The 13,839-nt window shown below is 49.8% G+C and overlaps 5 protein-coding genes across 5 annotated transcripts; 2 read left to right on the top strand and 3 right to left on the bottom strand.

Moving 5' to 3' along the window:
• Positions 1-249: 249 nt before the first annotated feature.
• Positions 250-1,938, top strand: ATNIH1004_005871 (uncharacterized protein; the record flags this gene model as incomplete). Its single annotated transcript, XM_033570510.1, has 1 exon — positions 250-1,938. One exon carries the CDS (start codon positions 250-252, stop codon positions 1,936-1,938), a length of 1,689 nt encoding a protein of 562 aa, XP_033426542.1.
• A 476-nt stretch (positions 1,939-2,414) lies between these two features.
• Positions 2,415-2,866, bottom strand: ATNIH1004_005870 (signal recognition particle 14 kDa protein; the record flags this gene model as incomplete). Its single annotated transcript, XM_033570509.1, has 2 exons — positions 2,415-2,774; positions 2,840-2,866. The coding sequence occupies 2 exons, from the start codon at positions 2,864-2,866 to the stop codon at positions 2,415-2,417; spliced, it is 387 nt and encodes a 128-aa protein (XP_033426541.1).
• A 286-nt stretch (positions 2,867-3,152) lies between these two features.
• On the top strand, positions 3,153-5,745 carry SGD1 (MIF4G domain-containing protein; the record flags this gene model as incomplete). The annotated part of the gene is made up of 3 exons (XM_033570508.1): positions 3,153-4,515; positions 4,560-5,680; positions 5,740-5,745. The coding sequence occupies 3 exons, from the start codon at positions 3,153-3,155 to the stop codon at positions 5,743-5,745; spliced, it is 2,490 nt and encodes an 829-aa protein (XP_033426540.1).
• Positions 5,746-5,846: 101 nt separating this feature from the next.
• Positions 5,847-7,661, bottom strand: ATNIH1004_005868 (uncharacterized protein; the record flags this gene model as incomplete). The annotated part of the gene is made up of 3 exons (XM_033570507.1): positions 5,847-6,752; positions 6,988-7,582; positions 7,633-7,661. 3 exons carry the CDS (start codon positions 7,659-7,661, stop codon positions 5,847-5,849), a joined length of 1,530 nt encoding a protein of 509 aa, XP_033426539.1.
• Positions 7,662-8,058: 397 nt separating this feature from the next.
• On the bottom strand, positions 8,059-10,095 carry ATNIH1004_005867 (uncharacterized protein; the record flags this gene model as incomplete). The annotated part of the gene is made up of 1 exon (XM_033570506.1): positions 8,059-10,095. One exon carries the CDS (start codon positions 10,093-10,095, stop codon positions 8,059-8,061), a length of 2,037 nt encoding a protein of 678 aa, XP_033426538.1.
• Between the last annotated feature and the right edge of the window lie 3,744 nt (positions 10,096-13,839).

The raw sequence follows: 13,839 nt of genomic DNA, 5'->3' as shown, positions 1-13,839 counted from the left end.
AATGCCCCAGGCTGCCATCGCTGGTCGAATCCCCGCCGAATCACGAGGGATGGCGATGATGCTGTGCTCCCTTTTCTCGTCCCTGTCACTTCTTCGTTCAGCCAGCCAAGTCATTCATTCTCGCTTCCTGTCTTATTTCCCTCCTTTCTTTTCTACCATACTAACCATTTTTATTATAACCATCCCACAGTTTATTCAATGTAATCGACCTGTTTTTGGTACTCTGCCACTCTCTAGTTCTAATGAACCATGTCCGATCCCTCGGATGCGCCAGTGCCTAAGATACAGTCCATTCGTCGGTCTGCCACGCTACCCTCCAAGGCTAACCCCCGACTTCGACGTCCCTCGATTTCTCTCAAGCCCTCGGAGAACGACCTTTATTTTCATCCTTCGGCAAAGGTCGTCCATTTCGCCCCGAGAGCGCTTGCGCCGATTCCCTCAAGTACCTTCCCATCCGACTTTGATTACCCGGTTGATACTGTTGAGACCCTCCCATGGAGGTCTCCCACGGAGCGGACTGTGGCATTTGCTCCTCTTCGGCTGGAGAATGTCCACGGGTTGACCGTCTTTCTCAAATGCGGCAGTGTTGTCCATGCGATTCTCAAGAACTCTCAGTCTTGGTGCGTTGATGGCGAGTCGACGTTTGTCTTGCGCATTCGCCCTCTTACCTACTACCGGATCGAGCTTCCAAACGAATCCGACGAGGATAAAGAATTGATCACAGCAATGAAAGAGGTCTTACCGAAGATCCTGCGATACGAAGTGACCCCATGTCCTTTCAAGCGGGAGTTTACCGTCGAGATCCCGGAGGAGGCGAAGGCGCCGCGACGGAAGAAGAAAGCATGGAGCCCTAAATGGCGACGGGAAAGCGAACCGATCTATTTGGGCTACGCAAAAGATCCTAGCGCAATGCGGGATGAGGGAGGATTTGATTTTTTGAGCGCCGGGGAAGAGACGGATGGGAACACAACAGATGGCAGCGGTTTCACTACTAGAGGTAGCAACAGTACTACCTTGGAAACCATCCTGGATGACAATGAGCCCGTGGGAGCTCCTACACCTGGGCTCCCCATTTCCGAACCTGGAGAAATTCCCAAATTTCCCAGACATTCTGTGACTGAAACACAACAGAGCTTCCAGACCTTGCTGGCAAGGTTTGAGGACCGGCAGGAGTCACCGGTTGAACTCGATGTGGCACTTTCCTCAAGTGTCGATTCATTCCATTCCGCCGAACATTCATTCTCGACATTACCTGAGTCAGGATTGTATTCGAACGCTCCTCAGCATGTATCAGTAAATGAGAACGACCAATGCGATAGTATCAATTGCGACGAGGAAACCCTCTCAGATAAATCTATATTTCGAGAGGTCGATTATAAGGCAGAAGCGAATTTACCCAACATCATCTGTCACGACTGTTCTTCACCCGCCCTAGAGATGTCAACAGCCCCGATGTCCGAGCAAGAGCCCATCCCATCACCAAACATCTCACTGGATGATGAAGCGTATAGGAACCGTGGAAGCACCACCTCCTCAGACCTCAGTTCCAATCTAAGCAGCATGAGCATTGAATTTCGGCGCCGGTCAAAAGCATCCCGTGAACGAGAGGTTTCGCCGATGCCCCCTCCCTCCATATTGGCTCTTTCCCGTCCCACAGAGAAATACGATGCAGCTTCCATCATTCAAAAGACTTGCAGTCTTGTCCTGGTGCCCCCGATCCAACTGTTCATCGTTTTGATTCATATCGCAGCGCGCATAGTAATTGGTCCCACCGTGAACTCAGCGATGGGTGATTTGGATCGAAAGTTTGAATGCGAAATTACGAACCCTCAAGAGGCTGTGGATGACTTTGGCCTTCCTCTTACACGCGAATGTTCCAGGAAACGATCAGTTTCGGAGGAAATTCGCAAACTCGACCCTTGGGATCGGAGTGAATGAATCTCTATGAGAGTGGCCCTCACATTTGATTTTGCCTTGTTTACTATCACTTATTCACTTGTCTGGTTTGTTTTCTGTTTGCTATATCATTTTAATTCGCTTTGTATAACCTCACTCTGGCGAATGATGTCTGTTCGATGATGATGCATCTTGTATGATTCTCTACTTTCTGCTGTGGTCTATGTATAACTCGTGGGCGGATTCGGCATTGCATTGCACATGTACTTCCTAATGTTTGTTTTGTATTCTAGCGGATATTAGTTGTAATTTATATACCCTTATCAGTATAATTGCTACGTAAAAGAAGGGTGGTAGACATAAAATATCATTCCCTCCAGACTGCACACCGTCTAGATGCAGGTAAAAAATATCAACATCAAAAGAGAAACCGCATAACGCCGTGAATGCAAAACACCAGCCAGAAGCCTCTTATTCAGCCATACAACCCGCAGAACCTACCCAGCTTCGTTATCGCGTCAAGCCTTGCTAACCTTTGCAGCACCACCCTTCTTCGCCTTCCCACGTTTCCTATCTCGCTTCTTCAGCCCTGTCATCCCCACCTTGCAAACCTCCGCATAACGCGTATAAAACGACTCCAGTTCTTCCGGGGCCACAACAGTCGACAACTTCACTTTCTGCGACCCCGCTGATTTCTTAGCGTCCATGGTTTTTTTGGGATTCGGAGCATTGGTGTTTCCGTCTGTGGCACGGATGAGGATTGACGGTTGCGATGTGCCGTTCTCTGAGGACTGGATGAGAGGTTTCTGTGTGAGGAAGATGGAGCCGCGGGCATTTTGGGAGGTTTTGACAAGGAGGTCGGAGAGAGAAGAGAAAAACTGGGTATATAGGTTAGTCTAGGTGTTGAGATTGAATATTGGATTCTCGGAAGATAAATGCATACCTCTTCGTGTCCAAGACGTGCTGGCATCTAGTTGAATTGTGTATTTGCAAGATTGTTGATCAATGGAACTTGTATACTAGTCGATATGAAGCTGTAGTAATGTAGATGGGAAGACAAATGTCAATGAGGCGATGGTAGCCAGTTCTCGACAATAGGTAGACACACTTTCTAATGTCTCGGACTGGAAGCCAATGGATTCTCCTCAACGCCGGCCACACCGCCTTCGTTGTCCGCCTTTCTCTCCGCCGTATGTATTTCGACATTTCGACGGCACAAAAAAAGTTCGCATATACCAGGTACTCCTGCACGCACGATGCCTCGCCCAAGACATAATACGACCTCGCTGCCGAGGGACCTCCGCGGTGAACTGGGACTGAAGGATCGCTACAGGGAGAAGAAGAATAGACGAAACGGACCCGTGCCGCGAAAAGATCGACGTCGAGCGGAACGGACGGAGAAAAAGACAAAACGAGCGCCGGTTTCTAAGGGAAGTAAACGACATGCTGAGTATGACGACGATGACGAAGATGATTTCAATGAGCTTGAGGGAATTGATGACGCCGGAGTTGATTTGGACTTTGGATTAGATGAAGAAATGCCACCGCCATCCAAGGGCAAATCTGCGAAAGAAACGGACACTATATCCAAAAGGAGCCATAAAAAGTCGAAGGTGACGGAAGATTCAGAGCCGGAAAGTGACGATGAAAATAATACGAGGCCTCCTCCATCAACGATCTCTAAATCTGTTCAAGAAAAGCTGGACCAGGATGATGCGGAGATTGCTGCGCTGGAGAAAAAGCTCGGGTTGAAAAAGGGCAAGAAACTTCCAAAATCATTCGAGGATGATGGCTTGGATGAATTGTTGGGAGATCTGGACGATGGATCTGCGGATGAAAGCCGCAAGCGCAAAAGGGAGGCTAACGAATGGTTGCGAAGCAAACGCAGAAAGGCCCAAGGCCTGCAGTCTGATAGCGAATCAGCCGAAAACAGTGATATGCGAAGCGATGAGATGGATGGCATGGATGAAGAAGAGGAGGATGATTTCGGTGGCTTTGACGAAGATGGTGAGGAAGCTGAAGATGAAAACGACGAGCCTGCTCCTAAGAAGCGCGAGAATCCCTATACTGCGCCCGTATCAGCACCGGAACCGAGTGAAAATCGACCACAAAAGTATATTCCTCCGTCTCTACGCGCAGCATCCAATTCGGAGTCAGAGACACTCACGCGCCTACGAAGGCAATCTCAAGGACACCTGAACAAATTGTCGGAAGCTAATCTAGTCTCAATTCTTGCGGAGTTCGAGAAGCTCTATCGGGAATATCCCCGTCAGAATGTCACATCCACGTTGATCACGCTACTTCTGGGTTTGATCTGTGAAAGGTCTGCGCTACAGGACACCTTTGTCATCCTCCATGCGGGATTCATCGCGGCCGTGTACAAGGTAGTCGGCATGGACTTTGGCGCAGAGCTGGTGCAAAAGGTGGTAGAGCTGTTCGACGCCGGGGAAGACGAACGAGGCAAATTTGAGGGTAAGGAGGCTGTAAATCTGATGTCTCTCTTGGTGCAGCTGTACAATTTCCACGTAATTGGGAATACGCTCGTCTTCGACTACATCCGATTATTCCTGCAGGACATCACCGAGGACAACACTGAATTGCTGCTCAAAATCATCCGAAGTACGTACCTTCTACCTTATAGGAACAACCGCTGACTAGTCCAGACTCCGGACCACAGCTCCGACAAGACGATCCCTCTGCTCTTAAAGATATCGTACTCCTGATCCAACCCGCCGTGGCTAAAGCCGGTGAGGCCGCGCTCTCAGTGCGCACCAAGTTCATGATCGACACAATCACCGATCTGAAGAACAACCGCATGAAGTCGGGGGTGGGTGTCGGTTCGACGACTGTGACGTCGGAACACATCACGAAGATGCGCAAGATCCTTGGCTCTCTGAACAGCTCGCGATCCATCCGCGCTTCGGAGCCCATCAGCATCTCCCGCAACGACATCCACAACGCGTCAAAGAAGGGTAAATGGTGGCTCGTGGGAGCCAGCTGGAAGGAAGACCCGCTAGAGTCCGCGCGGCACGAGCTCGCCGTGAGTCAAGGCCACTCCCTTCCGACCCCGGGCTACGACAGCGACGACGAGCCCGATTACATGTCTCTAGCTAAGGCGCACCGCATGAACACCGACGTCCGACGGTCCATTTTCGTCGCGATCATGTCGGCGCCTGATTACCAGGACGCGCATGTGCGGCTGCTTAAGCTCCGACTCAAGCGGAGTCAAGAATATGAGATCCCGAGGGTGCTCTGCCATTGCACCATGGAGGAGGAAGCGTACAATCCATATTACACACTCATCGCACGACGGCTCTGCGGCGAGATGGGCCGGCGCATCAAAGTGTCGTTTATGTATACGCTGTGGAACATCTTCAAGCGCATGGGCGAGACAGGGGCGGACGAAGACGAGGCGGAGTTTAACGACGATGACGAACAACAGAACCTCCCTATGGCATCTATTGTCAACCTGGCTAAAATGTATGGCAATCTCATTGCGGACGGCACGTTGAACCTGGGGATTCTAAAAACGCTGAATTTCGCATACCTCCAACCGAAGACGCACACCTTTACCGAGCTGCTCTTGATTACGGTGATTCAGCAGTCGCAAAGACGAAAGAAATCGAAAGATACGGGGAAGGAGTCGGAGATGAAAGATGAGGAGAAATTGATGGAGATCTTCATCCGAACGCGCGACACGCCACAGATGGTCAAGGGATTGATGTATTTTTTGCGCAAGGTGGTGTCGAAGACTGATATCGTGTCTGAGAAGGAGCAGAGGTTGGTACGATGGGGATGTAAGGTAGGGGTTGATGCATTAAAGGTGGTATCTAAATGATTGAGTTTTGAGCTATACATTTATGAGCTATAGATTGTATATGAGGCATTGTATAAGGCATTGTATGAAGTATAGCATATAAGATATCCTATATTAAGATAGTAGTATGGGATCATGAAATGATCTCCCAGTCTATACAGACCGTCCACTTCTCAACTTGTCCATCAGATGAATCCGAAGCGATTTCAACATCCCAGACCAAACCAGGAAACACTCCGACATGATACCCCTCTTCCAACCTTTTGGACCCCAGAAGAAGGACATTCAGGACACTCTTCCCTTGATCATTTCCATTTCCATTTCTACTTTCATGTAATAATGTACCTCTAACGAAACCCCCTCCCTCAATCCTCACCACGCTCTTCACATCCAAGGTAAAAAGATACCTCTCCGAATATACCTCTGTATGTGTATTTGTGTTTGTATTTGTATCTGAATCATGAATCGGAGCATGAGCACGAGCTCTCGTCCCCATCTCCACTACCCAGCTCCGGACCTGAGAGGCCATCCCACCGGGGATATACGACGGACCGCGACGATTTCCTCGCCGGGGTGAGAATGGAGACGGGAGGTAGTCTTCTGATTCTGGCTCTGGTTGAGAGGGGAGGATGAATGTTGGTTTTCGTTCTTTTCGGAGTGGGGTTTGTATCTGTGCTTGTGTCTGTGGACGTATCTGTGTCCGGAATCTCGGACGAGGAGTATGAAAAGTCTGCGAAGAGGGAACTTCATCCTCGTCGTCTTCACCTCCATTTTCATTTTCGTTCTCATCCCTGTCTAGTTGTATACCATCTCCGTCTTCGATATCCCCATCTCTCGTATTATCTACCCGCGTAGACCTAGTCACTCTCCGTCTCTTTCCGAATAGCGCTTCATATTCTCTCTCTGCATCTGGGTCGATCTCCTGACTGGACGGGTCATCTATGATCTCTCTATCTCTCTCTCCCTGTCGGCGAGCAATGCGGGGGTCGACGCGCGGGGAATCGACCGAACGGAGGAAACGGGGGGTAGATTTGAATGTCTATTATATTATATAATTATAATCATAATACAGAGTAGGAATGAGGTACTTACTGGCATCTTATATCATATTACATCTCACTTAACTATATCCACAAAAAAAAGGAGAGGAAGAAAAAGAGAAGATAATTAAGTGTATTCCGTATTAAGCAAGATAAGCGACGATAAGATAAGAAAAGACACCTCAGGCATTATTATCACCATCATCACCATCACCAACATCAACAACGTCAAACATCCAGATGCACAGCAACGGAACCCTCCCATCCATTCCTCCCATTCCTCTCCAAAAACCCCAACGACAAATCCATCAAAAACGGCCTGGGAAGAGCAAACGGGGACTTCCACTCAGCGAGCCAACGGGGATTACCGAACTGGACGTACACATCGACGAGCGCGGCGCGTACCGACGCAGGGAACTTCTCATGATGATTGTAGATGAACTCGACAAGATCAGCGCCGGGAGATCGCGGGGAACGAATCCGTGCAGTCAAGGCCTGTAGCACCGCGTGCTGGAAAACATCGTCGTGCAGGTCGTGGCCGAGGAGGCATGCCTTAGCTAAGTCGAGAGACTCGGATTCGGACTCGGACTCGGACTCAGGCTCAGGCTCGGGTTCTAGGTTGGATTCGGGGTCGGTGCCTGGGGGATCGCGTAGCACGGCGAGTTCAGATGTGCAGCGCCAGTGGAGGTAGATGGGGAAGATGGTCGGGTCGACATGTGGGAGGACGATGGGGGATTGGTGCTGGGAGAGGGAAGGGACGAGGACACGGGGGATAGTGAATTTCGTCCGGGCCTTGCCGACGAGGACGTCGGTGGTTGAGCTAGTGTACCTATCTTATTAGCTGCAGATTCAAATGTATACTGATTAGATAGTACGTACGGATTTCGTTTCGTGGAGACGAGAGACATGTTGTATTGATAGATGTCCATCAATACAGATACATGATGATATGATGTAGTTGCACAGTCATGGTGACGCGGGGTCACTTGCGACAACAGGACCCAAAACACAGATCCGCCGGGTTGAAGTCATTCTGACTGGGTTTTGGCGTTTTTGGTTTTCTTTCTTGTCAGATAGATTCTTGTCAAATAGATATACTTGAGAATAAGAAAGACTTACTCGATCAGAGTGATTTGGGACGCCGCATCTGCGTCTTCTTTTTGGTCATTTTCTTTTTGGTCATGTTTCTTTCTGAGAAAGGTGAGAAAGTTGGGCATATCTAGTCTGATTGAATTTGAGGTACGTGATTTAGCCCCTCTCTGAGTTGAATGAGTCTGTCTGAGTGCTAGTTGTCTGGGACAGAGTTTATATATTACCGATCACCTCCTGAACATGCTGTGGCAAAACAAAGGTCTGCTCCAGACCCACCCAATGCACGGCATCCAGTCTGGTCAATCCGAGTTTCATCATGGGAAAACTCTGTGTCTGACAGCGCAGCACGCGCAGCCATGAATCCACCAGCTGCTTGCCCTTACTGGCTCGCTCGGCATTGGGCGCCTGTACCAGCAACAGCAGCACGAAATTCGAAACGGTGGCGAACCCGATGCGCGACCACGAGTACCAGAATCCCGTGAAGTCGCTGGCGGTCAATCGTCGCGTGAAGCTGATGACGATGGAGGCACAGCGTTCGGCCGCGTTTAGTGTCGTCTCGCCCGTGCCGTGGTCGGTCAGGTCGACGGCCGGGAAGGAGTCGATCTCGGGCATGTTGAAGCAATCCAGCAGTGGGGCGTCGTCCTCGTCGGCGGTCGTAGTATCCACGGCCGCCGAGGGGTCGGGCATCTCGTCCAGGTCGAAGATCAACGGCGGACTGGACGAACGTGCCATGGGTCGCAGCAAAGCGCGGTAAACGAACAGCACCAGGATCATGTACGCGAAGTGGATGGAGGTGGGATATGGAGCCAGACCACTGACGGATTTGCTCCAGTTGGGCAGTCGGAAGGACTCCGGCAGCGACGAATACCAGTCGTTCAGCCGGTCCAACAGCGGACGGCCGATGTCGTGCGACGCGCGAAAGCGTTCGGACAGATACTGCGACTGGCGCAGGGTATAGAAGGCATCGTAGATCTGCTCGGCAATGCGGGACAGATCCACCAAATAGCGAAACGGCACTGGGTCCACTGCATGACAATGGTGAAAGGCAAAATCGGCGGCATCCAACTCGGCGACGTCCCACTCGTCGGCGCGGATATAGGGCGGACGACCCAGCAGCAGACTGCGCCATTTGTCCTCGGCATAAACGGCCCACCACAGGCGCCGACGCAGGCGTTTCTCCCAGGCTGGAATCCCCCACATGCGGCATTCAATGTGCAGACCGAGCGAGGTGGCCAGGCCCACCAGACTGCCGACCCACGACCAGACGAAGGGCGAGTCGGCGCGACTGTCGTCCTGCGGCCGATGCAGATACAGCAGTGCCGCCTGCAATACGGCCAGATGCGGCGTGTGGATCTCCTCGGCGACGAGCTCGTAGACCAGACGCCACAGGCGCGACGACGAGGGAGCGCCGTAGGTGTGCAGCACGGAGAGATAGTCGTCCTGCGCGGCGAAGGGCAGCGCAGCGGCGTAGATGGCCGCGAGCAGATGCACGGGGATGCGCTGTAGCACGGCCGGCTCGGGCAACCAGCTCGAGGGCGTCAATCCCAGCTGCGAGCGCGACACCACGGGCAGAGCAGGATAGACGTACTTGACGAACAGGGCGACCAGACGCAGACCGGACTCGGGATGCACCAGACGGTGCAGTTCCTCACGCACCGAGATCTCGTCCGAAGTTAGGGCGACCTCGCGGCGACATGAGGTCTCCCGCTTGTCGGCGTCGGCCAAGTCATCGGCGGAGATGAGGAAATGCACGGGAATCTTGTCGGCCGTGGGCACCCCGCCGGCATTGCGGAAGTGCACCTTGTAGAAGCACTTGACGCCGGCATCGTCAAAGGCGCAGTGTCGCAGCAACCAGGGATCAGATTCCGCAGAGGCGCCAAACAGCTGGGCCGAGAAGCCTTGAAGCTGATCGAGGGACTGTACGAACTGGGTAACAGAACGGCCAACGAGGATGCCGGGGGAGTGGGCGGAGGGGGCGGACTGAGCAGAGGGAACTGGTTCTGGTGGAACTGACGGGAGTGAGTGAGACACAGATTCAGGAAGAATCGACTGCACAGGATCCGGAAGAGATTCAGGAACTGATTGAACTGAAAGAAGTCGCCGTTTGGGCGGCGGATGGTCAAAGGTACAGGACAGATCGGCGGCCCGGCATCGCAGGCAAGGCAGGCCATCCTCGGTCTGACAGCCAAGTTTTCTCTCGCGGCATTGATCGCAGGGACGGTGGCGCTTGGAGCGATATGGGCGGGACATTAGGATTGAGCAGGCTGCGTGTAATCTGTCGAAAGTGAGTGTAGACGTCAGAGAGTGAGTCTGATCAGGGTTTGCCTGGATGAGATGACTCAGCACGTCTCGGCCGTCGGCGAAATTAAATTAAAAATTAAAATTATGAAGTAAAAAGACAAGACAAAAAGGAAAATTAAATTCAAAGGTAATATTATCTGTACAGAGAATTTATGCAAGATGAGTACTACTCTTCGGATCTAGAGAGAGATAGGATCACTTCTACACTACTATTAACCAGGTAAATCCTGGAATGTGGATAGCCTCTATGTAGCGGGCAGGGCCCGCAAAATGCTCGAGCCCGTATACCGGGCACTCGCGAGGTCGTGTAGAACTCTCCCGATCACGTGATCTCGTTTACCTCGCACACACATTTACCTGTTCGGCCGCGGCCGCAGATAGAAGCTCTTCAGCGAGTTCTTTTAGTCCAAATCTATTATATAGGTTGAATCGGCTACTAGCCCGTGACAATATGGGCCTGGGACAGAATCTTACCTTTCTTAAAGCTGGAATTGGCGGTTTGTATGAAGTAGTCTAGTTACAACGAACAGAGTCTGGATTTTCCGGTTACTATCAGCTAAACTCTCCGCAGTCTCTACCCAGAGCTGTCTAACTGTCAAATAATATGGCCGTGGGTGGACCAGAATCATGTGACTGGATCGGGGTAAAACCCCCACGGAGCACACAACAAAATAATCAATCAAGAATAACCAAGAAGAATAATCAAGAAGAGCCCAACCAGCTCAATTCATTCAAATAAGACCTTTTCACCAATCGTACTCTATTTCCTCTTCGGGACTAGCCGTACATCTGACAGTTATCTAGATGGGTGACTAAGCGAGGCCACGTGATAACGTAATCGGTAAACGAGCGTTCCACGTAAGCGAGCGTTCCACCTCTCCCGACCGGTGAAAAAAAGAAGCCCTTCGAAACACCCAAAAATCTGCATTTCTATATAAAAACTAATTACTACTTCGATTAGGACAATGAGTCCTTTTATGTCCCAGAATATTGCAATTACTGCAGCGTGGTGGCGCTCGTACACGTCGCTTAACTGTAGATGGCCCCCCCTTCTACCGGTATAGTATTTTGAGCTTCTTGGACCTCATTCCGATGCTGTATATACTCCTGGGCCTCTTCTGTAGAAAAGCCCTCTGCAGTAGCTATCTGTCGCTTAGATTGCTTTTTATTTTGGCGATTTGTTTTATTCGCGGCTCGTTGTTCCCCTGCTTCTTGACGTGCAAGAATAGCTTCATTTAAAGCCATTTCATGCCCTTTGATAATCTTGTCTAATCGCGCTTCTAAAGAAGATTGGGGGCTTTGTACACGTGCTTTAAGCCTCCTTTTCATTGCAGATGCTTGCTTCTTTAATTGCTGAGAATTATAAGGTGTTTTGGGTGCTGAATTGGTTGATCGACTACCTGGTGGTGTAGGAGTTTTCAGTTGAATATTAAGCTGTTTTAAAGCTCTTTCGGGGTTAAATGGAACCAAGCCAGTTCCTGAAAAGCCGCTTTTAATATTCTCCTCCTTTAAAGCCTCTGTACGGGCTTTGGGATAGGCTTCAAGAAAGTCAAGTTTGTCAATATGGTTAAAACCAAGCCGTGCCTTGTTCTCAACCAGACGTCCATACGCGCGTTTTAATGGCCCAAAGCAACCAACATCAAGTGGTTGAAGAAGATGTGACGAATGTGCTGGCATGCAGATTGGTATAATATTATTCTCACTGCAGATCTGATCAAATTGAGGAGTTAAATGGCTTCCATGGCCATCAAGAACCAGCAGGCGATATTGTCCAGTTGTACGGCCAGTTGTAGCAGGAATAAAAAGCTTTTAAAGCCAGCGCAGTCCAATTTTATCAGTAGTCCATCCATTCTTACTAACTTCAATTCTCCAGTTGCTTGGTAAGTTCTTATACCAACCCTCTATATGGACCTTTCCCTTGAAAATAATACAAGGTGGAAGTGCCCATCCTGTAGAGTTAACACACTCAATAGAGGTAACCTATTCTCGATTGCCTGGCTGCACTAAAAATGGCTTTCCCTGCATATTAGCTCTAGTAACTACTTTAGCAGTAGCTACCAGGCCCATTGCAAAGCCAGTTTCATCAAAATTGTAGATATCTTCTTGTGCAATCCCGTGTTGCATTATAGTGATTTGTACACGATCAAACCACTCCCTAATAAGCTTAGGATCCTCACATTTAGCGCGCTGGTGATTGTATGTAAAATATCTTATTTAAGCTCCTACGTTTACAAAGTTGTATACCATTTATCACTAACAGTCTGAATGGGTGTGGCACCACGTTTAGCAAAAAATATTGCATTTCTTGCACATAGACGGTCGGGGAGGAGCTCACGCGATTAATATAGTATCCATGTGCAAGTACTCCTCTTCATTCTGAGTTATTTTATGATTATTTGCGCGTGTTTTGCTGCGACATGCGTGGCCTTTAAGCCGACGGTGTAAGATTGTATGAGAGATATTAAAGACACGTGCTGCTTTGCGTATCGAGCATATTTCTTGGTTTTTAAGAGCTGATAATGCAAGTTGGACCCTTTTCTCTTTCTCAATTGAATCATTTAAATTTGTACGCGCTTTTGGTGGCATGGTAGGTGGTTGAATTGGGCGTGTATGTTGACCGTGGTCAGATCCGAAGAGGTGGAACGCTCGCTTACGTGGAACGCTCGTTTACCGATTACGTTAATACCGAATATGGGATGTCTCGTTGCTTGGCCAGCTAATCCTTCTCTTCAAGCTTAATTTTACTTAATCTCACCAAGTTGTTGCCCGGCCGAGTCATCATAACAACCTTTGAAGTTTCGCTTGAAGTGCGTGGGGCATCGAACTTACTGGGAACCGATCACGCCGGCCCGGCCCGAGATTTAGGCAGATCAGTTCTTGTGATACACATATATCCTAGAGCATAGCTTTCCTCCTTTTACACCACGTCAACTTAGGGTCAGCTGCAACACAGCTAATCTAGTGTCATAGACTTTCATTGCCTTTGCCAGATGAGACTGTTCGCAGTTCACCAAAAGTGGAAATGACTGATAACCTTAAGCACCAATAGAAATGTATCTTCATACTTCATAGCGCCTCACTTTGTAAGCGCTTGCCCCTCTTCAAGCTTGTGCTGACATCAACACCGATGTTTCTTTGTCGTTGCTCTCATCCCGCCTAAAGTACCTGCTATCACAGCTACTACTGATGTTAATTGCATCTAGGATCAGCTCCTAACCAATATTTATCTATTCTCGACCTAGAACCCGGCGTTTGCCAAAGGTGCGACCACAATGGTCTCCCCCGCACTCAAAGAGTACCAGATCGGCTGGATATGCGCCCTTCCTATCGAGGCAGCCGCCGCTCAGGAAATGCTTGATGAGAATTTTGGGCCTCTTGAGGAGCAGGAAAACGCGGACACAAACATATACACTTTGGGCCGAATCAGCAAGCATTATATTGTGATTGCATGTCTGGGAGGGCAGTATGGGACGACTTCTATCACGACTGTCGCTAATAACATGATGCGAACCTTTTCCCAGTCACTGCGGGTTGGGTTATTGGTCGGGGTTGGAAGTGGAATTCCATCCGCTGCTCATGATATACGACTTGGCGACATCGTTGTCAGCTTTCCTACAGGCACGTGCGGTGGTGTAATCCAACATGACATGGGGAAAATTGTTGAAGACGGGAAGTTGACTCGTACTGGGTCAT

Source organism: Aspergillus tanneri (genome assembly GCF_003426965.1).
Source record: "Aspergillus tanneri strain NIH1004 chromosome Unknown AapTan_4_pilon_pilon_pilon, whole genome shotgun sequence".
Taxonomy (NCBI): domain Eukaryota; kingdom Fungi; phylum Ascomycota; class Eurotiomycetes; order Eurotiales; family Aspergillaceae; genus Aspergillus; species Aspergillus tanneri.
Note: the sequence above shows the minus strand (reverse complement) of the source record. Positions and strands in the feature narration are given on the sequence as shown.